The 25,374-nt window shown below is 45.4% G+C and overlaps 1 protein-coding gene across 3 annotated transcripts; it reads right to left on the bottom strand.

Moving 5' to 3' along the window:
• Positions 1–1,430: 1,430 nt before the first annotated feature.
• TGM7 (transglutaminase 7) lies at positions 1,431–22,819 on the bottom strand. 3 transcript variants are annotated; one of them, XM_008528529.2, is made up of 13 exons: positions 22,343–22,819; positions 14,129–14,311; positions 13,406–13,651; positions 12,698–12,816; positions 10,899–11,027; positions 10,634–10,811; positions 8,326–8,464; positions 6,920–7,023; positions 6,242–6,484; positions 4,718–5,044; positions 4,175–4,335; positions 2,252–2,385; positions 1,431–2,006 (listed from the first exon to the last, which is right to left on the bottom strand). In XM_008528529.2, the coding sequence occupies exons 1-13, from the start codon at positions 22,350–22,352 to the stop codon at positions 1,847–1,849; spliced, it is 2,133 nt and encodes a 710-aa protein (XP_008526751.1). In that variant the 5' UTR covers positions 22,353–22,819; the 3' UTR covers positions 1,431–1,846. The 3 variants fall into 3 exon arrangements, with proteins under 3 accessions (XP_008526751.1, XP_070438726.1, XP_070438732.1); XM_070582625.1 differs by lacking the exon at positions 6,242–6,484 and having other exon boundaries at positions 22,343–22,469; XM_070582631.1 differs by lacking the exon at positions 13,406–13,651 and having other exon boundaries at positions 22,343–22,469.
• Positions 22,820–25,374: the final 2,555 nt, after the last annotated feature.

The raw sequence follows: 25,374 nt of genomic DNA, 5'->3' as shown, positions 1-25,374 counted from the left end.
GACTGCAGTTTCAGCCTCTCCCAGGAGTGGGATTTTAAACCAATCAGTCCAGAATTACCTGATCAACACTAGTGAAGTAATCTGCCTGATAAGACTGCCTGCCGTTCCTGGCCTCTAAATGACCTTGCCCAAAACAATCCAGCTCTTTATTTTTATAACTTCCTCATTCTACCCCCTTCCACCTGTTGTCAAAATGGACTATAGTGGAGCCATTTTAAAATGGAGGCAGAGCTGCCTCTCCAGAGAAACTACTGCCTTGCTGTCTTGAACCTGGGACTGGGCCAAACCTTTGGACTGGGCCAAAATGGCCACTGTTTTACAAGCAATTGTTTGGGAAGTCATCAGGAAAACGGACATCTTGATCACAAAGACCAAGGACTGTGGATTTTCTGAAGATAGAATCAATGGCCAATCATTGTTTAGCCAAGACTAGCTTCTGCCTCCAACTCAATTAAAATTCTTTGTAGCACAAACTTCCCTTCTTTGCCTTTCAAAGCCCCTGATTTTTACTCCCTTGTGGGACACTACCTGGTTGATCCTGAATCTGTGCTCCCCAAATTGTGGTTCTTTGATCCCAAATACACACTTTGTCTCTTAAATGCTTTTTTGCAGGTTGACACTATAAAAGCCTTCCGTTTTGTACCACTCCTTGGACTCCCTTCTGTTTACTAGATGGGATGCTGCCTGATTCATGAATCATTTAATAAAGCCAATTAGATCTTCTAATTTACTCCGTAGGATTTTTGGCTTTTAGCATAGCAGAGATTTCTTCTGGGATGAGGGAACTATCAGTGGTTTTTCTTTTGTGCCTTTTCACTTTTCTGTTCTTTCCAAATTATCTAGAACGAGCACAAATGATCTTGACAACCACAGGAAAAAAAAAATACAAAAGAGTGCCTCCCTGTCCTTAAAACAACAAAAACAAAGAATACTGAAGGGAGAGAGGCTGAGGCCAGTCAGGGTGAGCCAGTGGGGGAGGGAACGAGAGGGGAAGACGAGGCCCGGGAAAGTGAGGGCCTGTTTTGGGGGCAGCTATGAAGCGCTTCCCAGTCATCCTGAGGGGCCATCCTGAGTGGGCCCTGCCCAGCTGCCCAAAGCTCTCAGGCCAGCAGCCGAGAAGTCCTGCTGGGCAGCTTCTGGCCGGTCTCCACGGTGCTCCAGTCACTATCCTCCTAGCGCATCCAGGCCGCCCTCCCCAGACCTCCCTCCGGCCTCTGCCAGCAGGCTCCTTAAGACAATTTAATGGGGACCTGATTCCAGAGAGGCTGATTTTGAGGGGATCATGTTGGGCTTATTGTGTGGTTGGGGCCCTTAAAGGAGGAGAGAGAAGACAGGAAGAGCAGGGAGGGCCCAGCCACACAGCTGGCAGCCAGGCCCAGAGGACCAGCCGGTAGCAATAAGTAGCTTGTTAGCACAGAAGAGAGAACAGCTGTGCTAGATAAAGATGCCTTTATTGTCTCTTCCCAAGATGAACAGAGGTTCTAACAGAGCTTCATTTACCCCCAGACAGGCCGGGAAGAGGACAGAGAGGGAGCAAAGATAAAACCACACCCTCAGGAGTAGAAAAAAGCAAGGTGGGGCTGGGGAGGGACTGGGAGGGCATCAAGAGGGCAGAACAGGGGCTCAAGGAGGGGCTAGGGGGACAAGGAGGGCATCAGGAGGAGGGGCAGGGTACAAAACGGAAGGCTTTTATAGTGTCAACCTGCAAAAAAGCATTTAAGAGACAAAGTGTGTATTTGGGATCAAAGAACCACGATTTGGGGAGGGGCTAGCAGGGCATCAGGAGAGCAGGTCCAGGGCAGCGGCTGGGAGGACTGGGAGGGCCTGAGGAGGGTGGGGTCGGGGCTCACGAAGCCCCGGCTGCAGCAACGAAGATGTCCTGGTAGCCCTTGATCTCCTTGACCTCGTTGCTGCTGATGAGGACTTGCAGCTGGCGGGGTCCAGCTTTGATGGGGTAGAGGTCCAGTTGAATTTGGATGGTGTGTCCAGGCAGTAGAGTCCCAAGCCTGAAAGTTTAAAAGATCCTATTAGAACCTTGAGGAGTAACTGCTGGGGTGGGTGATCGGGTTTCCCCTCTTGGTCGGTAAGCACCTCTCACCCCCTGACACCACAGAGCTCAATCTTCCCTGAGGAGGGTGGGAAGGTGGGGGCAAGGAGGCACCATCCAGGAGACTGAGGGCTGTCCTTTGACCCCATGAGGCACCCCTTATCAGAGACCAGCATGAGACAGGTGGATGGCGATGGTACTTACTCATTTGATATCTGCCCGTCGATGAGGCCACTTCCCTCCAGCACCATCACGCAGTTACTCAGAGCCACCGTTAGGTTGTTGGTGAGGGTGATGTGGACTCCCAGTGCCTTGCCCACCTCAGCCCTCTCAGACGCCTGTATGGAGAGAAGGCAGGGATATTGTCAGCAACTGGCCTCATTTCTGCACTGCAACTCAGTAACCTCACTCGCCCTTCCCTCTGTTGCCCCCCCAGGGACTGCTTACTTAGAGCTAAGAGCTGCAGGTGGGAGAGAAGAATATGAGCTGAGAGTATTCAGGGTTAATACATATCCTGGTCTGTCTTAGAAGGTCACAATACTTCACCTCAAATGGGAATTGGCACGAAGTGGAAATCTGTTTCCTCTCCCACCATCTAGTTCAGGATGGCAAATAGATTTCAACTTAAGTGCCAGCTCCAACCTGTTCGTTGTGGCTAATAGGAATGCTGTGTTAAACAGGATCCCGAGGACAAATCCAGAGTCAGTGAGACAGTGATGATTGATTAGCAGTGTCTGACACAGGCATGGGATAAGGAAGTGGTGTCATGTGTACCATCCATGTGTCATCAGTAAGGTCAATCTGAGGCTGAGGTCACAGAATATGTTAATGGCAGAGCCAGGACCTGACCCAGGTGTCCCAGGCCTAGCCAGGATCTTTCCCCCACACTGCTCTGTCTTCATATACATGAGCAGACACACTCTGAGTTTTTCCAGGTGCGTTCAGTGCATCACATGTGAGGTCTGTGTCATTGGGCAGCAAGGCCCTGGCCTCCAGTGGGAGGCAGGGATTCAGTCTGACTCTTTTCTAGTGCCCTGGTGCCCAGGGCAGTGCCAGCCAAACGATGGATATTCAGTAAATGAGTGTTGAACTGAAATGAGCTCAGACCACCCAGATCATATTGGGCGCACGTTCTGGCTCAACCAGAGAATCGAAGAGAAGGAAGAACACATTCTGACTTCTTTGGAATCCAAAAGAAAGCAGCAAGTCCCTTGTGCTCTAATGAGAGTGTCAAGGTAGAACAGTAGAAATAACTTTGGAATGCAGCATAGTCACACAAATCATACCCTGATCCCTTACCACTGGGGACCAATTAATTGCCTACTTGGCATCTGATGTGTTTGCCTCGGATCCTGTTGTAACCAGCCCTTGGGTAACAGGCAGGACCCTCACCTCAGCACCAGGCCCTGTCTGCACTTGCCATTCTGCCCGCTGTTTGCCCCACCGTGGAGGCTGCCCAGCATCACTTGGCCTGACAGGCTGACAGCATGCCTGGGTGAAAACTGTCATGTGGCCATATAGTTTATGAGACGGAGCCACTCAGTTCTCGTTGTGGGTGGGGGTGGGGTGTGCTGTGGAGGAATCCACCAGCTGCAAAGCCAGATGGGACTGGGCAGTGAGCAAGTCTTTCAGAGAGGGCCGGGGAGGTGGGGTAAGGAGGCTTCAGGGGAAGAAAAACCCTGGTAATAGGAGATGGCGAACTCGAAATCTGAGGCTCACCTTTCATTTGTTTCCCTCTTCTTTGTCACCCCCATCTTATCAGCAGTCACCTTTTGAATTTGGCCTTGTGGTCTCTCTCAAATCTGCCTCCTCTATTCCATCTCCCAGTCACTGTATTTCTTGTCTCCTTTGTTCCTGCAAAGCTATTTCCTTACTTAAAATGCCCTCATCTCCATCTCATTTGTCTACACAGCGTCTTCCTATACATCCCCTGCAAAACATCACCCCCTCTGGGAAGCCTTCATGCCCTGCCCTGCACTGTGCACAGAGCACAAGAGAACACACTGCGCTTTAATCATCTGATTGGTGGTTGAGGCAGGGACGGTGTCTCATTCGCTGCTGTATCCCAGCCCCTGGGTAGAGTGAGTCGGAGGGCCCCTGGGCCTCATCTCTGCCCAGATGCCTTACCTTAATAGATAGGTGGGGGGGCTCCAGAGAGATATCTTTTAGGACCAGCATGGACCTCCCTGTTTCCTTGACCTTGGCGATGCCAGACACACGGATTAGCTTTTCATCTGTCAGCTTGTTTCCGTAATTGTTGAAGGGTAGCAAGAGTGGCCACTCTATCTCTAAGCACAGACAAAAGACAACTTGAGTCCAGGGAAAGGGTCTCTGAGAGAGAGAGGGGTGGGGGGAAGAAACATGTATGTGAGAGAGAATGTGTGTGTGTGTGTGTGTGTGTGTGTGTGTATACGTGTGTAATAAAGAGACAGACAGTGTGCTTACCTACCCACTGCCCCGGGAGGTCACTGCTATGTTTCACCTGGTGGGATGGCGCCAGAGATACAGCACCTGGCATTCAACCTTCTGCCAACAGCAGCTTCACCACCCGGCATGTGTGTGTTGGGGGTGCAGGGTCTCTGTGTAATCTGCCTGGGCCAGCCCAGCTTTGTTCACGGCCCCAAGGCTCCCCTCCCTTTAGGTGCCTTTCCAGGCCTGCCTCATACTCACCCTGCCCAAAGTCCAGGTTCAAGTGCACTGTTTGCCTCCAGAGGGGCTCCCGGGCGCCACCCTTGTGCAACAGGGCCTGCGCACAGAAGCGCACCTCCAGTCTGATGGGCGCTCGGGGATGTGCTCTGTCTGCCACCCTCCGGGCATGCAGCTTCAGCAGCAGGTCCCGGCCCCACTCAGGCATCCTGGCCAGGTGAAGCTGCAGCTGCGCCGGCTGATCCTGAAAGTCCCCGGACCCCAGCAGATCCAGGAAGGGTGAAGAGGCCCTTCCTGGGCCCAGCATTTTCTGGGAAGCCTTCATGAACACAGATCGCTCCTCAGGGGATCCTGGCAGAAAGGAGAGCCAGGAAAGACATCAGTGGGGAGGAGTCGAGAGGCCAAATGACCTTCTTTGGGAAAGAAGCCACCCAACAACTCCCAGCTCCCATTCCAAAGTCCCAACCACATGATTAGCTGCATAAGGAGGCAATACGGTATCATGGCTGAGAACGTGGGGACTGGTGTTGCTGGGTTCAAATCCTTGCTCTATCACAATCCCTTAATCTCTTGGGGCCCAGTTCTGTCATCTATAACCCAGGGATGTCTCCTTGCTTCATAGAGTTGCCAAAAATTTGGGTTAAATGAGTTGCTGAATATAAGCACCCAGTGCTGTTCTTTGTCATCAGTATTGCCGCCATCATCACTATCATCATCGTCAAAGCCAGAGGCTTCTCTCCCCCACCAGCATCCTCACTTCTAGAATATATGCTCAAGCCTTTTAAACAGATCTTCTCGCCCCTGGGGGCTACTCAACATTCAGGCTTAACCCCAACTCACCCCAAACTGTGGACATCTCTAGAAGAGTTGCTATGCACCAGAGATGCTGTTCCAAGTATTTTCCGTGTATTCACTCATTTAACCCTCACAACAGTCCTCTCAGGTACTGTTGACCCATTTTACAGATGAGGAAATGGAGGCACAGGGGTGCTAAGAATGTGTCCAGGCTTATATGACGGGAACACGGCAGGGCGTTGATTTACTCAGGCAGCTTGACTCCATCCTGGCCTTCTTCACAGGGACGTCTACTCCCTTCCACAGACCCAGGAGCCCTTCCCCCCTTGAGCCTCCCCCTCTCCCCTTGCTGCCACCCCCACTGCCATGACATAAGGACACCATGATGTGACCCTAGGATAGAGCTGCAGATACAATAAAGGACTTTTAATTTAATTTGAATTTCAGATAAACAATGAATAATTTTTAGCGTATGTCGCATGCAATATCTGGGACACACTTGTACTAATGAAATATTTGTTTATCTGAATTTATCTAGAATTCAATTTAACGGGGCACTCTGTATTTTTATTTGCTAAATCCAGCCACCCTACCCTGGGGCCACATGGCCAGGGTCCAGGAAAGCCCTGGGAGTTTGCCATGAAGAGGAGGTGATTAAGTGGTGATGGTTTTAATATGGGAGCCACCTCCACTGGGAGGCAACACACAGAAGGTCATACTGGCCCCATCCCCAGGTCCCCAGGAGCCAGGCACCTTCTGGGTACTTGTAGGAGCTGGTGATGTTCTGGCGCTGGTCTGAGCCTACCATCTTAGTGCTGATTTCGTTCCCGATGGAGCTGGTGTTATGGGCCAGAATTTCCTGGGCCTGGCCATCCCCGAAAAGCCAAATGACTTCATCGGCATTCACCTCAGCGTACACAAATGGGGTGTCATAGGGCAGCTGGACCTCCCCTTCCTTGATGGCCTTCACGGAGGCAGGGCCGCAGCAGAACAGCCCTGTGCAGGGAACAAGGGTTGTGGACGGCTAACACGGCTGCTGACACACGGACCAGGGGCAGCTGGTCGCGGCCATGGGAAGTAGGGAGATGGGATGGGGAGGGGCAGTCGCATTAAGACCCTCATCTGCAGAGTGCTTTCCAGTTCCCCTTAATTCATCTGATCCTCACAGCTACCCTGTGGAGCGGCAGTTACCATCATCATCTTCCCCACTTTGCTGGTGAGGAAACAACAGAGAGGTCTAGTGACACATCCCAGTCACCCAGCTGTCAATGGCAAAGTTAGACTCCTGACATGAAGTTGCCTCTTCTGTGACTTTGGGAAAGGACGAAGTGGGGAAAGCACAGGTCTTTTCTGGCCTCTTGCTCACGTCGTCAGTCACCCTGATCGCCCTCCACGCGGAGCCCAGACCCTTCCACAGTGGTCACTACTCACCGCTGCTGGTTTGCTGGGGAGTGGGGTCTAGAACCTGCCACCCATTGTATCCTGGTGGGAGATCTTTCCGGATCATCCAGCATTCATTCCAGACGTGGAAATTCCTGCAGACAGAGTAAGGAGACAAGGACTCACATTTTCAGAGTATTTGCCAGGTATCAGACACTATACTGAGTGATTTACATCATTGTTTCTTCCCTTTTGATTTTTACCTTTTATTTGGAAGGAATTTCAAGCTTACAGGAAAGTTGCAAAAATAGTACAAAGAACACCCATGCACCCAATTCATCTATTGTCAACAATTTGCCCCATTTGCTTAATCATTGGCTTTCTCTCAGGATGGATATGGAGATTATATACACATTTTTTAATTCAGTGCGTATTTCCTAAGAATAGGGGTCTTCCCTTACATAATCCTGAACAGTTATTAACCTCATGCATTTAATATTGTTATAATACTCTTATCTAATTTACTGTCTATATTTCGATTTTGTCCATTGACCCAATAATGTCCTTCACAGCATTTTTTTCCCACCCAGTCCAGGATCCAGTTTATGACCACACATTGCACTTAGTCCAGTAACCTTTGTCTCCTTTGATCTGGAACCGTTTCTTAGCCTTGGTTTTATTACAGTGACATTTTGAATAGTCTTTATTTATTTTTACAGAGGGGCCCTCGATTTGGGCTTGTCGGGCATTTCCTCGTGGTCACATTCAGGTTTGTATTCACAGAATTCTACAGAAGTGATCTATCCTTCTTAGACACACCTCTGCTGATTGAAGCAGAGGGTTTTAGCCCTCAAGGAGCTCAGAGAGGGAGGGGGCTCCAAGGACAGCAGCTAGTTCTCACGCAACTCAAAGGTTCTTACCTGGAAAGTGGCTGGAAAAGGAAAAACAGGAAATCAGATTTGGCGTAGAGCAGAGGAGAAAGGAGCCAGGGGAAGAGACTAGAGATACAAAAACAAAGGGACACAGAGAGGTACACACACACAGATATACACACATATACACATGCACGCAGAGAGGGAGTGAGACAGCGAGAGGAAGTAGCATACAGAAGCAGCAAGTCCAGGCTTTGCCCTGACAGGGAAACAGAGAATGGTGCAAACAGAAAGACTCAAAGAAGGAAGAGTAAGATAAATACAGATTTTGAGGTCAGTATTCAGAGGACACAAGTCTATTCATTTGGTTGTCAGCTTCAGAATCTTATCCCCTAGTCATCTATCTCTGAAATGAGTTTGATATGATGATCTAATTAACCGGAACAGCCTCCTGGGTTGAGGAATTACTCTGGGAGCGTCAGCAGCAGTATATGGGGCAATATTGCCTGAAGGCCAGAGAGAACCAGGTCAGAGATATCCCTGCTTGGGATGGAGCCAAGATCTGTTCGAGACAGTGGCCCTTACCATATTTTGTCTTGTTTCTGATTTGGCAGCATCTCTGCATTTCGGTTATAGTAGGTGTCAATGGTCAAGTTCCCATCCGCGTTGTGTGCAGAACGGAAATTGGAGACAACACGAGTTGGAACACCTAAGCATCTCATTACTAAAAGGAAGAAAAGCATGGGGAATCACTGAGTTCTTTTCAAGCAGAATCATTGGTTTCCCACGCATACTTTCTAACTTTCTAGCTGGAGGAGAGAAAGAGAGCCAAGGTTTCTGCATATCCATACCTGTAACCCTGTTATACTTAGAGCACCGTACCCAGGCCCAGAGCTCTGCTGCCCACCTGCCCTATCGATGATCTCCATTCCACCAGAAGAAAGAAATTATTTGACGGTCACTTAAAACCACAAGTAACAAATCAATTTTCATTTAGAGCTTTATCCATTCAGTAGTTTTCCAAATTAAGAACATATTTGATAAATAGGAAGAAAATTTCAAACTTTAGGCCTGTGCTGTGGCCAGTTTCAGAAGACAAGCTGTGTAACCTTAGGTAAGTGGCTGACTTCTCTGGGCCTTAGTCTCCTTGTAACAAAATGAAGAGTTGGACCAGATAATTTTCAGTTCTGGAATTCTAGATCTGTAATTCTACTGAAAGACAAGGATTTGGAGGAGGTAAGAAAGAAATCAGAGAATGGATAGAAGGGCAAGATAGACAGAGGTAAGTGCAAACTGTATCAGAGACAAAGGGAATCTGTGCGTACAGAGGAAGCAACCATCTTTGATAAGGCAACAGTACCCTCTTGTGGCTTCTTAGGATAGTGCTACAAAGGCTTTTCAAAGCTGAGTTAAGGTTTCACAGATCTAGTCACACAAAGCAGACGTTAACCCGTCACCACCACCACACACACAAACCTGCCCAGGGCCAGGTGAAATCAAGCCAGGTGTGACCCTTATAACACGGGTCCCCACCTCTGCCAAAGAGGCAAGGGGTTTGGAGAGAGGGTTATCCCACCCCTCTCCTACCCAGGAGGAGCACACGATGCCTACCAGGCTGCTGGGAGGGTTAAAATGCTTTGAAATGTAAAAGGACTTTTGAAAGCGACCAATCCTTTTGCTTAAATTCACTCCAGAGCCCCGAAGGGGCCACTTGTCCTCAATCACCTGTCCCCTCCCAGCACAGCTCCTGGCTTTTCACAAACCCTTAGCATGGGCGAGAGCTAGACCACGGCTGCAGGCGGCCAGAGGTAGCCTGGCAGGAGCAGCTCTCCCTTCACTCGAGGGCCTGGGAGTGCGAGAGACCTGGCGGTGGAGCACACAGCCCCAGACCTTCTCCCTCTTATCCCAGGTCTACAGGCCGGAGCCCGCCTCCATGACAGCCGCCTCGCCAGGGACTTCCCAGCCCAAGGCAGATTGGGAATACTAAATGCTGGCGATGTGCTGAGCATTTTGCAGTGAAAACCAATAAGCAAAGTGGGGTCACTTGATCTGAACACTCAGATTTAAGCTTCTCTGTCTGCAGCTCCTGTACATAACTGCCAGGCTCTGCTTTCCCTCTCAGAAAAATCTAGAACTTTGTCTTCAGCCCTTATCGCTATCCTCCCGGTTCTGTGCTCCCTTATTCTCCAATTCAGAATCGATGCACTAGTTCAGCAACCGTTTATTGAGCGCCACAGGGTAACAGGCAGCACTGCGTAAGGCTCTCCTGCCTTGCACGGGGTGGTGGGGAGACAGGCAGTCACCTCAGGACTTCCCGTCTTTCCCTCCTCTTTACAGATAATCTGATCAACGACTTTGCACTGAATTGTAAATAACTGATAACGCATAAAACGGCTGATGCTCCTTAAGGGTGGTTAGCAAAGTAGTAAATTTCTCATTGTAAATTCCTCAAGAATCTCTCTAAAAAGTATCTGGGAGCTGCCAGCTCTGCCTACAGGTGAGATGAGGCTGTCCCAGACCATCTGCCTGCACCTCAGGCTTCCCCAAGCAGTCCCTGACTCCAGGCCTGCCTGCAGGTGGCAGAAAGAAGCCAGTGTCACCTGCTTTGGGACTATAGGCTCCTGTATCCGAGTGACCATTTTAATGTCTGTTCCGTCAAGGAGATTGTGGAGTGATTGCAACAGATCACTTCCCTCCTGGGTAAACGTGCAGGGTTCCTTGAGACTATAGAGCATGCTGGTTAAGAGCCAAGTACCCACCACTTCCTAGCTGTGGGGCTGTGGGCGAGCCACAGTTAACTCACATGAAAATAGAGATAATCAGAGTCTGACCTCAAACGGTTACCTTGATGATTAAATGAGTGGTTCTGCATTCCCACCTCCCCCTTGCTCACCGGTGCACATAACAGCCGCAAAGACCCAGCACTGCCCGTACATCACAGGCTGCCCGCCCCTGGCTGACCACTGCCGCAGGATGGCCACGCTGCCGTTCCACTCCAGCGGGCTGACCCCCATGGAGTAGTCCTCTCCCCAGTTCCCCTGCAGCACGCCTCTGTCGTCATTGCTGTTGATCTGCAAAGAAGAAACAGGTGGGTTTCCACAGTGCCTTGGGGAAGCTCAGACTGTCCTCAGATGGGGCGGGCAAGCTTCTGGCCTTACCATGGCACTCACCACCCTGCAGACATACACCACGTCGTTCCTCTGGGAGCAATCTTTGGATGGGTTCTTTAAGAAGTACAGGCTCTTGTTCAGGATCTCAAAGCAGATATCTATGATGTCCTCTTCAAACTTCCAGGAGGTCGCAAGGGAGAAAAAAGAAGAATAAAAATGTCCAGAATTCTGAAACTTCAAGTTGATAACCCAGATGTTTAGGGATGGTGTGCACGTGGTGGGGGTAAGGGTAGGACTAAATATCAGACAAGGTCCTGCCTTCAAAGACCTTCTAAGTCAAATTGGGATTGTATTAGATGCAGAATTCTGAAAAACTAACCAGGGTGGCCCTGATGGAAAATACAAACAGTATTCGGAGAGATGAGAGATCCTTGCCGACTGAAGAGATCAGAGAAGGCGATTGGAGCTAGCAGGCTTTAAAGGAGGAGGTGGACAGGAAGAGAAGAGGGAGGAGGTGATCATGTGAGGTCTTTGAGCATGATGGGTGCCACCGACAGGGGCTTAGCAGTTCTCATTTCTGGAGGACTTGTGAGAGTAGGAAAAGATCAGATGGATAAATATAGGGCCAGGCATGGAGGAGAGGGAGAAGAGTGTGGGGAACCTTGAAATCAGGTAGAGGATTCAGTGCTGATGCTGTGAGCACAGGAGAAGCCAGTGTAGGCTCATGACATACGTTTACAACATATATTTGCAATGTATGTCGCAATCCTTTTGGCTGCCAAATACACTGGTATTTGTCTCAGTTTCAAAAAATTATACTAGTTGTCGCATTTGGAGAACGCGGAAACTGATCTTCCTCATCAGGGCTCCCTGCTTCCTCCTGACTCTGCCCTCCTGGTGTTGGACAGGGTTGAAAGGGCAGTGGGAGCCAGGGGGAAACCACACGACCATGGTTGGCGGTTGAGAGGGGAAAGTTGCCCAGAGCCAAAGGTCCCCACTCTGTACACTGACTGGATATTTGATGTTATTGAAGAATTGCTGTTCATTTTTTCAGCTATGATAGTGATATGATAATCATATCATGTGATTATGATAATGTGGTTAAATTTTTCAGAAAGAGTCATCATCTTTTAGAGCTGCATTCTGAACTATCACTGGATTAAATGACGCAGTATCTGTAATTTGCTTCAAAAAATCCAATGATGAAGTGGGAGGGATGAGGGAGTATAGACCAAGGATCACCAAACTTCTTCTGTAAAGGACCAGATAATAAGTAGTTTAGGCTTTGCAAGTCATATAGTCTCTGTCTCAACTACTCAGCTCTGCTACTGTGGCATGAAAGCAGCCACAGACAATACCTAAACGAATGAGCATTGCTGTACTCCAATAAAATGATATTTATGGACACTGATGTTTGAATTTCATATAATTTACATGTCACAAAACATTATTTCTTAAAAATTCTTTTTCAACTGTTTAAAAAAGATGAAAACCATTCTTAGCTCATGGGCCATGCAAAAACTGGCAGTGGGCCACATTTGGCCCATGGGCTATAGTTTGCAAACTCCTGGTGTAGATGAAATAAGATTCGCCATAAATTGATCACTATTGAAGCCGAGAGATAGGTTCATTGGGGGTCATTATAGTACTGTTGGATTATGTTTTAAGGTTTTCATATAAAAGACTAAAAACTAAAAAGGAAAGGTGTCTCCCCTTCTTCCTTGCCCCCTCACTGGATGGGAAATTGGTCCGGCACTGCACATCCTGACTTTTGTTAGCAGTGCTTTGGGAGCTAACGGTTGTCTAAGGAGACCTGCCCCAGGCCCACCTTCAGGAGACAGCGTTACCTGCCCGTAGTTCCAGGGCCGGGCGGTGATGAGTCTTTTCTGACCCTTGTAAACAAAGCCGTAGTCCGTCAGGATGTACTCCCGCAGCAGGGCTTCACTGGGCAGGTGGACATCGTCCTCTGAGTGGTTGAGAGCAGCGGAGGGGGAAGAACCCCAAACCAAAACACAAACAGTAATAAAATTAAAAAACAGTAAAGACAGTATCTTGCCGGGTAATAGGAGAAGCCATGGAATGATGGTGATAGACATCAAGACTGGACCCCTTAAAACTATGTGCTTTTCTAGAGACCAGCAATATAATCTATAGATAATGATTACATTTTCCTGATTATAAAGGCAGCAAACTTATTGTAGAGATTTGGAAAATACAGATGAGTTAAAGAAGATGATGAAAATCGCTCATCCCCCTATTCAGAGTCACCCACTATTACATTTTGTTGTATTCTGGCCACTGTCTCTTTCTCTGTATGTATATGAAATACAATCGGGATCACATTATATTCCATTGCCAAATCTATTTCACTTGTGTCACACCATGAACACTTTCTTCAGCCCATTAAAAATTCTTCGCAACGCTGCTTTCTAATGAGCCTATGATAATATATTGCATAGATATGCAGCGTTTTATCTTCTAGGCTTTCTAAGCAGAACCTCATAGAGTGTTCCCAATGGATCAGGTTAACATTACAACCCATGAGCAAGTCACACCTGCACTCCAAGGGTTAAAAAGCAGGATGAAAGTCCCCAGGGGGTGAGTTGAGCTGTGACCCTGGCCCTGAGATATCTCTATCTTCAGAGTGTAGGAGCCAATGACTGCATTGGCTGGTGTGAAAAGGGAGACAAAAAGCGAGTCGGAGTCAATGGTGAAGTCGGAAGCACTCCAGACATTCCCTTGTCGGGCCTGGGTGAGTGAGAAGATGGCTCGCGTTCCCAGCAGCTCCATGGGTGCTGGTCCTGTGTAAGAGAGAATGACCCCAGTGTGAGGCTCAAATCTATGTGACATGATTCCATGGGCACTGGAAGGACCCTCACCATCTCCCACCTCACCGTCTCCCACCACTTGCCAATCCTTTTGGTTTAAGTCTTTTACAGCCACTGGGTGTCCTTGGGCAAGCCGCTTAAGACCTCTGAGCCTCAGTTTTTTGTTTGTTAAATGGGATAATAATAGTACCCACCTGAAAGTCTTGTCATGGGGATTAAATGAACTAATGTGTGTGAAGTTTTAGCGCAGTGCCTGTTGTACATTTAAAAGTTGGCTATGATCATAACTTGAGTTTGCTGAGTTGGCCAAATCTTTCTTTAACAGCATTAATATGGTGCTGAACACTAATAGGGTCCTGGGGATCCCAGCAGAAGAAAAGGAAGGTGGCTCAGAAAAGGAGAGGCAGGGACCAAACAGGTGAACTTTGCCCTGGGGCCGGGCAGACTCACCAGTCTCAGCTACGAAAGTGATGTGGTCGGTCTGGAACTGGAAGGGTCGGTTGAAATGCAGTTGGAGCGTGAAGAGCTGGCCCCGGCGCACGATGAGCCGCTTCAGGCCCATCTCCTGCGTGTGATGCTCCTTGTTGTTCCTGGAGCTCTGCAGGTCCACGGATCTGAGCTCCAAGGCTGCCACTGGGGGAGAGTGGGGGATGGGTCACTGCCTAGCTGCGGCTCCCTGGGCTCAGCATCCCCTGACAGCTTCTCAATCATTTCTTCTCAATCACTTAGGTAAGATTCCTGTCCAGATCTGAGCCCTCTGCCCTGTCCACCCTGCCCTCTTGTTTAAAAACAGTCTCAGAGGGCAATTTAGCAGCCCTGGCCCGAGAGTAGGAGGACAATGATCCCAGTGACCTCTGTACCTGGACCCAGAGCCACAATATTCAAGAATTAGGGACCCAGAAAGCAAGTCATTTCCAGACAACTGACACTTAACCCTTGAAGTACCGCCACATACACTTAACTGCTTTTGTTGACAATCTTTCTAAAAATTACTCTATTATCCTGTTGAAGAAAGAGCATATTAGGATTTTGTATGAATTAAGTCAACGAGCTGACTAGAGGCTGGGACCTCAGCCACAGGTAAGCCCTGCTTTGGGATACTGAGGGGATGGGAGCCTCAGGGTTACTTGTCACTTATTTCTTGTTTCTCAGCCATGTTCTGGGTGTATGAGGTCACTGACTGCTTCCTGGGGTGTGACTGTATGTGCACAGCTAGCGTGCAGTTTAAAAGCTCTCATAGCATAATGGGCAAGAGTACAGGCTCTCAGCACCTCAGCTGTGAGACCTTAAGTGAGTCACTTAACATCCCTAAATTTCAGTGTCCTCAATTGAAAAATGGAGACAATGGTATTCCTATCTCGTCAGGTTCATGTAGACATTCAGTGAAGATTCACATGTAAAGATCTTAGTATAGTGGCAGGAACAGAGTAAGCACTCAGTAATCATTAGTTGCTCTTAATATTAGTAATAATGCAGCCTCGGGTTGCATTTGCTTTGCTATTTTTGCTGGTGGTATTTATTGCATTTACTGTCAACAAAAATCCACTAGGTCTTTCCACTAGTAGTACATCAATTTACCTCAGTAGTTCTCAACCAGGGAAATTTTGTCCCCTGGAGGACATTTGGCGATGTCCGGAGACATTTTTGGTTGTCACAACTTGAGGGAGAGGCTGCTACTGGTATCTAGTTGGTAGAGGCCAGAGATGTTCCAAACAGCATCCTAGGGCAAAACTCGTGTGTGCTCCCAGCCAATTTTTGTGCCATTTGCATTTTGAATGTCCACATAGGTTCTTAATGTTTTTGCTAAATGAGTCCACTTTGATAGTTTCAGCCCATCTTTCCTACCTGGCTGGACTTTTTGAGTCCCAATTCTTTCACCAAAACGCTTTACCTTGCCATCTGGGAACTGACTAAACTGTCTTCCAGGTCTTCGTCCAAGTCATTGGTAATAAGATGATTCTAAGCATGAGGGCTTAAGTCAGCAGCCAGTTTCTTCCAGGTTAACACTGAACCATTAGGAAATGGTCTAAGTATAGCTGTCAACTAGCTTTGACTGCAGCTAATTCTTTACATGAGGAAGGTGGATCAGGTGTTTTTAAATTTCCAGTCTAAAATCAAATCCAGCTTTCATATTTGCAAATTTCCCACAAATTTGTCAAACATCCGCTGAAAACAGAATGCACACGATGGTCCCTCGACCCTCCTCCTAGTAACAGTCTTCCCTTGATGTAGACTCAAACATGAAGTACGGCATCAAATAGTACAAAATTTTTAAACCTCTTCATGTAATTTACGCACTTAAATAGTTGTATTATTGGAAGCAGAAAATTCTGGGCAAGATCTAAGATAGATGCCTTTGAATTACTTAACAGCATTTTTTAAACAACAGGTCCTTTCCATTAGTAGTTTGTGAAATCATTTTAGAGGAATATGACCAATATTTAAAAAGAAAAAAGAATAGAATAGAAAATATCACACTGAAAGAGCAAGTAAAATTTTATGTATAACTGGGTCATGATGTAAACTGTGGGTCATAGTCAAAAGTTTAAAAGGAACTGGCCTAGATCCTGTTAGAAACTGGTTGCAGCTCATTTGTTCCTGAGGGCCCTGACATTTCCTGAGCTTTCACAGAAAACCCCTCTGCCCCGTACAGAACACCCCGTGGCCATTCCACCCTGAAAGACCAGACACCCAAAAGAGACAGTGCAGAACACGCAGGAGTGCTTACGTCACTTCTACAGGAGGGGACAGGACTGGGGGCAGCCTTTTCCTGACTGCTGGTCACAGCTCCAGGCAAAATTTCTAAGGGCAGCCAGCCCAATTTTCCCTTTACCCAGGATGACTCTTGGTTTGGAAGAAAAGGGGAGGAGGATAAAGGAAGATGTCTTCCTCTCCACGCCCAAAGTCACAGGGCACAGAGAAAATTCATTCTCCACTGCAGACTCAAGAGTTTTCTTTTTCCTTCCATTTAATGTAATTATGCATCTGGCTCACTGAAGTGCTTTTCCTGTCAGGGAGACAATGACCTCAGAGAACAAGAGGGAGGGCCTTCAAGGGAACAGGAAAAGAAAGTCAAGAGGATCAGGAAGAGATTCCACAAAGCATGAAGTCAAGCAGAATCAATTAGTAAAAACATGTCAGTGTCTACAAGGCCTTCTTGGCTTGGCCACCGGCCCACCAGAGATAATGAGGAGTAAGAAAAGAGGTAAGCCCCGGCCACAGGACTCTTGGCACTTGGCTAATATAAAGACAAGGATATTAAAGGATCAAAATATATCTCCATATATTATCAGCTTAAAAAAAAAAAAAAAAAGGAGACATTAAAACAGCCATCAGCCTGCAATGAGTTCTGAGATGTGACATGTTTGCTCTGAGAGATCAAAACGTGAGGCAGCCCTGCTCTCAACAGGCTCCTGCTCTCCCCTCAGGTCTGGGCTCAGAGATAACCACCGCACAGGCGCCTTCTTTGACCACTGAATGTGATGCCCCACCTCCCACCCTGTGATCACTTGCCGTCACAACACCCTCTTTCTTTTCTGCAGAGCACTTAACAGTATCTAGAATTAGTTCCATGGAAGCAGAGACCTTGGCCATCTCACACCTGCATCCCCCATGCCTAGAATGGAGCATGGTTCCTAATTGCTAATTATTATAGTTGATATTCTCTGAATACTTACTACGTGCCAGGCACTGTCAGAAGCATTTTACACATCTGAAATCATTTATGTTTTCACAACCACTCTGTGATGGAGGCATTAATATTGTTCCTAAGACACAGGAAGGTGCAGGACACAACTGAGACTGATACCCAGGTAGGCTGGCTCCAGGGCCTGCCTTCTAACCATCACAATCTCCTGCCTTCCCCGTGGGTGCTCAGGGACATTTGCTGAATAGATGCCTGCATGCATGTGTGAAGTACAAGGAGGATAATCTGGCAGGAGGGCAGTGGGGCCGTAGGGAAGAGAGGGAGAAAAGCCTGGGAGGGCAGCAGGGCTGGGATGCCGCTGTTAGGGTCAGTAGTAATGGGTGTACCTGTCCCTGATGGGACGATAAAATGTTACAGCTTTCTGAAGGAAATTTATCGATACTTATTACAAAATAAAGGAAAGCCTTAAAACATAAATACCTTTGATCCATAAATTACCTTTCTGGGAATTTTTCCTAATTAAATCATCATTTGTGTATAAAAATGTAAGCATAAGGATGTTCAATGCAACCCGAATGTCCTGCCATGAATTGGATATGTAAATTTTATTTCTCTCATCTTGATGTAACCAATAAAAATGACACAGGATATGGGGAAATAATTTATGAGATATTAAAAAGTAACATAAACAGACTGAAAAACAGTATGTTACAGATTTTTAGGTGGTGAAATCATGGGAAATTTTTCTTTCCTTTGAGTTTGCCGGTGTTGGCCAAGCTTTTGCTTTGAACATGTATTCCTTTTGTATTTAAGGAAAAGTGTTATTTTGATTATAGTCAGGTTTTTGAGGAGTGGCATGATCAAAGCTTTATTCAGGATTAATCTAGCTGTGGTATGTAGCCCAGACCGGAGGGAAAAAAGACTAAGAGGGAAGGGCAGTGAGAACTCTGTTGCAATAATCTAGGCAAAAGGCTAATGAAGATGTAAACCAAGGTGTTAGTAAGAAAAAGGAGAGAGCACCTTATGTGTGCGAGGGACTGGCGTCCAGGGCATGTGGCAGGCTAATAAACACTTGTTGAAATACCTTGACATCCAGGGCTTCCTAAGGTCCCAGCTAGTTTGGATGAAGACTGGGGCAAGTTAAAAAATCCACCGCCAACAATGTTCTAGGCAATCAGGCTGCTGGTGAAGGCCTGGAAAGCTCCAGGCGGAGACGGCAAAGGGTGAGTTATGCCCAACACAGACAGCACAGAGAGTTGGCACCTGCCACCAAATGTCAGGTGGACTCACTCCTTTTCTTGTCCCTGCGTTTAGTCCAGCTTCTCTGTCAGTGTGTTTTCTTTTTGCGCTTCTCATTATTATGGTCATTTTGGGACTTTGACAAATACTTCATTCTTTCTCATTTCTTCCTTTTTAAAAAATGTGAAAGGGTACATCTGTGTGAAGCATATGAGGATTCCTGTGTAATGAGATTACTGCAGAGTTTTCCTGTGCCTCTTTAAATGTGCAAGAATATAAATGTCTTACAGCGATGCATTGCTTAACGATGGGATACATTCTGAGAAATACATCGTTAGGAGATTTTGTCACTGTGCAAACATCATAGAGAGTACATACACAAACCTGGATGGCATAGCCTACTACATACCTAGGCTCTATGGTACTAATCTTATAGGACCACTATCATATATGCACTTGTCATTGACTGAAACCTTGTTATGTGGCACATGACTGTATTACCTAATCAAGTCCAAATTCTTTAGCCAAGCATTCAAAGCCCTCCACAATGTGGTCCCAACACATCTATCCTATCTTATCTCCCAATAGCCCATAAATAAACTCTGCTTCACTTGTGTCATGGCCTCCAAATAGCTCATGCCCAGCTCTCCCTCTTGACAGTCCCTGCCCTTCCCCCATCTCTACATGTCCCAGTTGTCCCCATTCTTCAAGCAAAACTCAGCATCTACCTCCTCTATGAAATCCTTCCCAAGTGTTTCAGAACAAGGAGATATCTCACCACCTGTAACAATAGTTTTATGTCTAGCTGACATTTACTGAGTGTTATTAAGCTCCAGGCTTCATATGCATTATCTCCTTCCATTCCTACAACTACCCAACAATATATTATTAACTCAATATTACACATGAGCAGACAGAGAATCAGTGAGGTTGAGTAACTTGCCCAGTGTCACCTATCTAGTAAGTGGCAAAATTGTCATTTAAACTTAGACAGTTTTTTGAAATATATAGCGATGTGCACCTGAAATTTATCTAATGTTATCAACTAATGTTACCACAATAAAAAACAAAACAAAACAAAACAAAAACCTAGACAGTTTAACTTCAGAACCTAGCTCTTAACTTCTGCCTGAGGTGCTGGTCTGGAGGTTTTCACTTTTTTTTTAATCAAGTGAGTGAATATCGGTTTTTTTATTCAAATGAAAACATAATAAACAGACCTAAGAGGAGCTGCTCTGGTGGAAGCACTGGGTAGGAGTCCCCTGGCTTCTCTCTAGAGCCTTAGGGGTCCAAAAAGCACAGTGAAAACCACAGTGCCATGTCAACCTCTGCATCCTAAAATGCCAGCAGGTCAGGGTACAACCAGCTCCAGGACCCACGTGTTCTCTCTCCCTGCTCTGCAATTTCCTACACTCTGCATTTGTCAGTTAACAATGTACTACTATGTTGTTTCTTTGAAACATGATTTTCATTTAATGGCATCTACATGATTAACTATATTGTTTGATTGTCTACACCCAGTACTCAGCAATTCAAACAGGATCTGGCAAAAGAAAAGTGTCTCTAGGCTGATGACACAGGTTAAGTCATTAGGTCTTTTGCTGCAAATGTAACAGGGATTAATATCCATAATATATAAAAGTTGCTATAAATATTAAGAAGTCTTGCTATAATCAGAAATGCAAACAAAAGTAATGAGATCCCATCTTTGATCAATTCAAAAATATTTTAAAGAATAACAATAACATATTGTGAAGGTTTATAGAAATGGACTGTCTCATATATTGATGGTGGGGGTATAAATTCATAGAGACTTTTTAGGTAAAGTTGGTTGATATTGAAGGGTAGCAGAATATGCCATCCCAAAATACGCCACTTTGGCATAAAGATTATTTTGAGCTGAAAGCAATTGAAAAGAAGCAGATACAAGAAAAACCCTCTGCCCTCCTCCTATTTGACTAAAAGCAGGACACAAGTTTGTAAAGGTGTCCTCTCTCTCATATCTACCAGGAAGGACAGAAGTTAACCACTAGAGAGTTCTGGATCCTCATCAGCCCAGAGATGGCACCAGAGGAATCTACATAACAAACTATTAACTAGCCCTTATCTTCCATTAGCTCTCCCCCATATTTACCTTCCTAGAATTTGCTGCCCTAAAAACTCAAAGTCTTTTTCCTTTGTCTTCTCACTTCTCTAAAACTTTATTGTTTTCTTGTCAAGATGCTGTACAAGCCCAAGTTCTAACCACCCCTTTGAGTTACCCATCACTGAGAGCTCCCATGTATATGTGCAATGCACATGTTAATAAACTTCAATCCGTTTTTCTCTTGTTAATCTGTCTTTTGCTGGTCTGATTTATAAGTCCCCTGCCAATGAACCTGATTGGTGGAAGAAAAAAAGACGAATTTTCCTTCCCCTACAATAGCCATCAAAGCAAAGTGCATATTGTCTTTGATCCAATAGTTCTTTTCGAAATCTTTCATATAAAAAATATTTGCACACATATGCGAAGTTAGATCAACAAGGATGTTCATTGCAGCATTGTTTTTAAGAGCAAAACATTGGAAACAATCTAAATGTCCATGAATAAGGCATAGTAACAAATTAAACAAATTGATAAATTATGAAATAAATTGTTCTTATGTGCCCAGAATGGAAAACTACAATTCATTACAATTTTTTGATAGACCAATTTGCACTGGCCTGCAAAGATTTCCAAGATATATGATTACGTTGTTAAAAAAGCAAGTCATCAGTTAGTATGTAGTATATGATCTCATTGTATAAAACAAATAATTTTATATAATCTATTGTTATTTGAAAGCAGTTAACCAAATTGTTAATAGTTCTTTCCTATGAGAAGGAGCGGGATTGGGAGTACATTGTATGTAAAGGGGGACTTTTTTTTTACCCTAATAGACAAACATTTTATAACAAGCATATATTTTTTGTTTAATTAAAGCATACTATTTTAAAAGATAATATAACATTTTAGGCTTACTGTGGTTGGTGATAACTGAGGACAAAAAATACCCTAGAATTTTGTACAAAAATACCCTGGAATCTAGCATCTGAACAAGCCTCTTGAGGCTTCTCTAATAAACTCTGGCTTGTATTAAAATACCATGTACATCTCTAATTTCTAATAGTTTGTATCATATATAACTTAGAACACAATCTTAAGAAATACATAATCCACCTTACTGCCCTGTCCCGGCAGGCCCCATGTGACTGCCTGGCTGGCACAGCCCACTAGGCCCTGTTCTCACTCCCAGCGGCAGAGCAGCAGGGGTTCAAGGGGACCCTAAAAGGGGCCTGAGTTCAGAGGGCAGGAGCAGAAACTCTCTAGGGGAGCTGAGAGCCAGAAGAGAGGCTGGACCAGGAGAATGTTCTAGGTCCCAAGAGGTGGTCCTCCTGCAGCTCCAGAGTTAGCCACAGAAGTGGCCTCCCAAGTACCAAGGGCACCTGGTAGTAAAGGCCAAGGTTCTTGTGGGCCTCCTCAGACTTCCCAAGGCTATTCCAGTCCCAAGATGTTAAAGAAAAGATCGTCCACAGCCTCAGGGTTAAGCTGAATCCATTCAGAAGAAAATGAATGGCTCTATGAATTATGCCCCAACGTCCGAAAGAAGGTGAGGAAATGGGAGGAAGGAGCCACATTACACAGTGAACCATCCACATCAATTTAGGCTTGCCTATCTCTTCTGTTCACCCCTAACCTCTCAAAACATCTCCCCTCTCCAGACTCAGCCCCCCAGAGAAGTTAGATTCCCAGTACTCACCCTGGTCCATCTCCTTCCTCCTTCTGTCAGCCAGAGCCCTTCAACTCATCAGTATTAAGATACTAGATCTAATCGCCTCTCTGGGCAATTACAGTCATCATGCGAGAACCTTTCCTTCCATCCTGAGTTGGGTGGGGCTGCCATTTCCTCCTCCTCCTAGTACTCCTCCTGCTCCTGTTTCCCCGTTGTTCCGGGTATGTCTTAGCATAAGGAAAAGAGCTTCTGTCTAAAGTTTTTAAAAAAAATTACTGAGGGGTTTGTTTCCATGGCTTCCTCTTTAAGCTGAGAAGACTCAAGTGATGTGGAAGGCAACGCTTGGTTTGAATCCGTCCCTTTGTGCTTCTGTCACTTCAGGGCTCGGGACCACATTCACTCTAAGCCATCTCAGTCTGGTGTCAGGCATCACTGACAGTCATCGTCAAGACGGAGATGAGTAAGGAACAGAGCCGCCCTGAGGAACGTCACGCACAAATGGTCCTGAAAACGGGTTTGAACAGCCCATTAGGACCCAGAGACCTTTCTTTGCATCTTAAAGAAAAACAAAGTTCATTGAAGTGGTGAATTATTACACTATTGATTAAAAATGAAGTTGATAAAGTTTCCAATGACAAGTAGAAATACCTATGATATAATGTTAAATTCGAGGGGAAAAGCAGGATATAAAAACAGTGCCACTTATCTCAATGGTGTAAAAAATATTATTTATACAGATAGACCCATTTTTAAAAGACGGAAGAAAATATAGTAAACTGATTGTCTAGGAGCAGTGAGGTTGTGAACGATTGTGACTTCCTTATTTATACTTTTCTGAATTAAAAAAAAAAATCCACAGTGGGAGGGTAAGATGTGTTTAATCAGAGGAAAAAAATATTTTCAAGAGAAAGTAAGAAAAGGGGTAGGAGGACCATAGCTGGGGATCCGGACATGTGTGGTTTACCAGATTCACAGTTTTAAGGAGAGAAGCAGAAGAATCTAGTCTTCACTCCTGGGGGAAGAATTTAGTTTGGTAAAAAGAACAGTGCAGCTGAGAAAACAGAAAGAATTTTACACATTTACTGATCACGGTCAAAGGTATGTAAGAGGTGCCTAATTCCCCAGGTTAATTTGTGTGATTCATCGCAAATTCCTGTGTCTCTTGTAGCCAAGTTTTCTGTCGCACCCTTGGCCTTTTTTTTTTTTTTTTTTTCTGAGGAAGATTAGCCCTGAACTAACATCCGCCACCAATCCTCCTCTTTTTTTGCTGAGGGAGACTGGCCCTGAGCTAACATCTGTGCCCATCTTCCTCTACTTTATATGTGGGATGCCTACCACAGCATGGCTTGACAAGCTCTTTTAAGGAAGGCAGAATTTTAAAAAACAACTCTTTGTAATAAAAGTCCTAATTCATATTAAAGATATTTTGAACATAGATTTTTTTAGATGGAGGGGAGTATACATTTTAGTGAATTTCCCTCCTGTTATTTTGGCTACACTGAGGTGGGTTTTTTCCCATAGTTGCAATCATACTCTTTTTTGAAAACAGAACTTGTTTAAAGTGAGAATTTCCATATAAAACAATTTGCCATCCTATTTGAAAATATAGCATAAAGATGTAATGACTTTTGCCTTGTAAAAATAAGCTTTTACATCTCAAATATTATTTATTTACTTAATTCAACCCTTCCGTTTTCATTTTGAGGCTTAGATGGGAAAAGAGATTTCTCCAAAAATAACCACAATATTATTACCCAGGTTAATGAAAGAAATTCCCTTTGGTCAATCCTAAGGGCCCCATTAACACTGAGTGTCCCAATTTCCACTACTACTTTCATTCCTTCCTTCATTGTATAAGTATTGGATGACTGGGATTTTCACAGCACCATATCCGAAATTTTGAGGCACTCAAAGGTGAAAGCTGATCTTTAACCCCACGTTTCTTAGAATCTATTGGTAGAAATAAAGCACCCACAAATATCCTCCAGAAAGGAAACTGCCCTGAGGAGTGGGCTCAGAACAATGGAGGTCTTCTAGGGAGGAGCTGGGGAAAGGCACTGTGATGTGTGACCAGCCACTGGTGGTGAAGAATGAAGAGGATTCCTGAGAGAGAGATGGTGTGAGAAGGGCATTCCAGGCCAAAGGCCCAGCATAAGCAAAGGAGGAAAAGTGGAGAGACCCTGAGCTTCTTCTGAAACGGACACAAGGAATTGCCCGCAGCAACCAAAACTCGCTTTATAAAGCGATTTTTTCTAATAGGAAAAAAAGAAAGAATCAGAGACTTGAGAGTTTCAAAATTGTAAAACACAGAGCTATTTTTTCTGTACTGCTTTAGAAACTCGAGTTTTATAGCTGCGAGTGACTAAAACTTAAACATCGTCTCCACCTGGAATCTTGCTAAGCAGCTATATGGGGCAACTAACTTTTTAATCAAGCTACAATCAGTTGATTAAGTCATAATCAATGTCCATCATGGTCTTGCAAATCATGTTCTTTCACTGATCATATTAAATTCTGTTTACTCTATAGATTTTTCCTTAAAAGACAAATGCCCAATATAGTCAAGTTTTAAATTTAGTTTCCAGAACAACAAAAAAATCCCTTCTACCATAGAATCATCTCTATGTTGATAATAGACCAACCTCTGCTGAGTTAACCCAGTAGATTTGTCCCACAACAAGACAGCAAGCTCTGAGGACCTTTAACTCTAAAATAAATAGAGACACACTATAATCCTCTCCTGGCTCCACACCCTTCTATGTGTCTCCTGGGTTCTCCACTTGATCCTGCAGTCACTTCAACTTCAACATGTTCAAAATTGAACTCATTAGCCCCACCCATCCCCCAAATTCATATTGTTTCTTACTCATCCTTGTGATAATATTGCAATATTGTAATAAGTATTACAAAACTTTATTAGTTGCTTGGAACCTACTATTTGAAGGTTGTGTGACCAAATGGACAGAGCACAGGTTTATGACTTACGGAACCTGGTTCAGGACGCTGCTCAGGCCCTTCTGAGCCTCAGGACCTATTTGACCTTAAGGAAGTAAGTCTCA

The sequence above is a fragment of the Equus przewalskii genome, chromosome 1, assembly GCF_037783145.1.
Source record: "Equus przewalskii isolate Varuska chromosome 1, EquPr2, whole genome shotgun sequence".
Taxonomy (NCBI): domain Eukaryota; kingdom Metazoa; phylum Chordata; class Mammalia; order Perissodactyla; family Equidae; genus Equus; species Equus przewalskii.
The sequence above is the reverse complement of the archived record's forward strand: the minus strand, read 5'-3'. Positions and strand labels throughout refer to the sequence as shown.

Excerpts from the sequence above, each read along its gene's own strand:
- TGM7 (XM_008528529.2), bottom strand. Across the intron at positions 11,028-12,697 it reads GGCCCTGGAACTACGGGCAG|TTTGAAGAGGACATCATAGA; the intron begins GTAACGCTGTCT and ends ACCTCCTGGAAG. Across the intron at positions 2,386-4,174 it reads CCCCCCACCTATCTATTAAG|GCGTCTGAGAGGGCTGAGGT; the intron begins GTAAGGCATCTG and ends CTCTCCATACAG.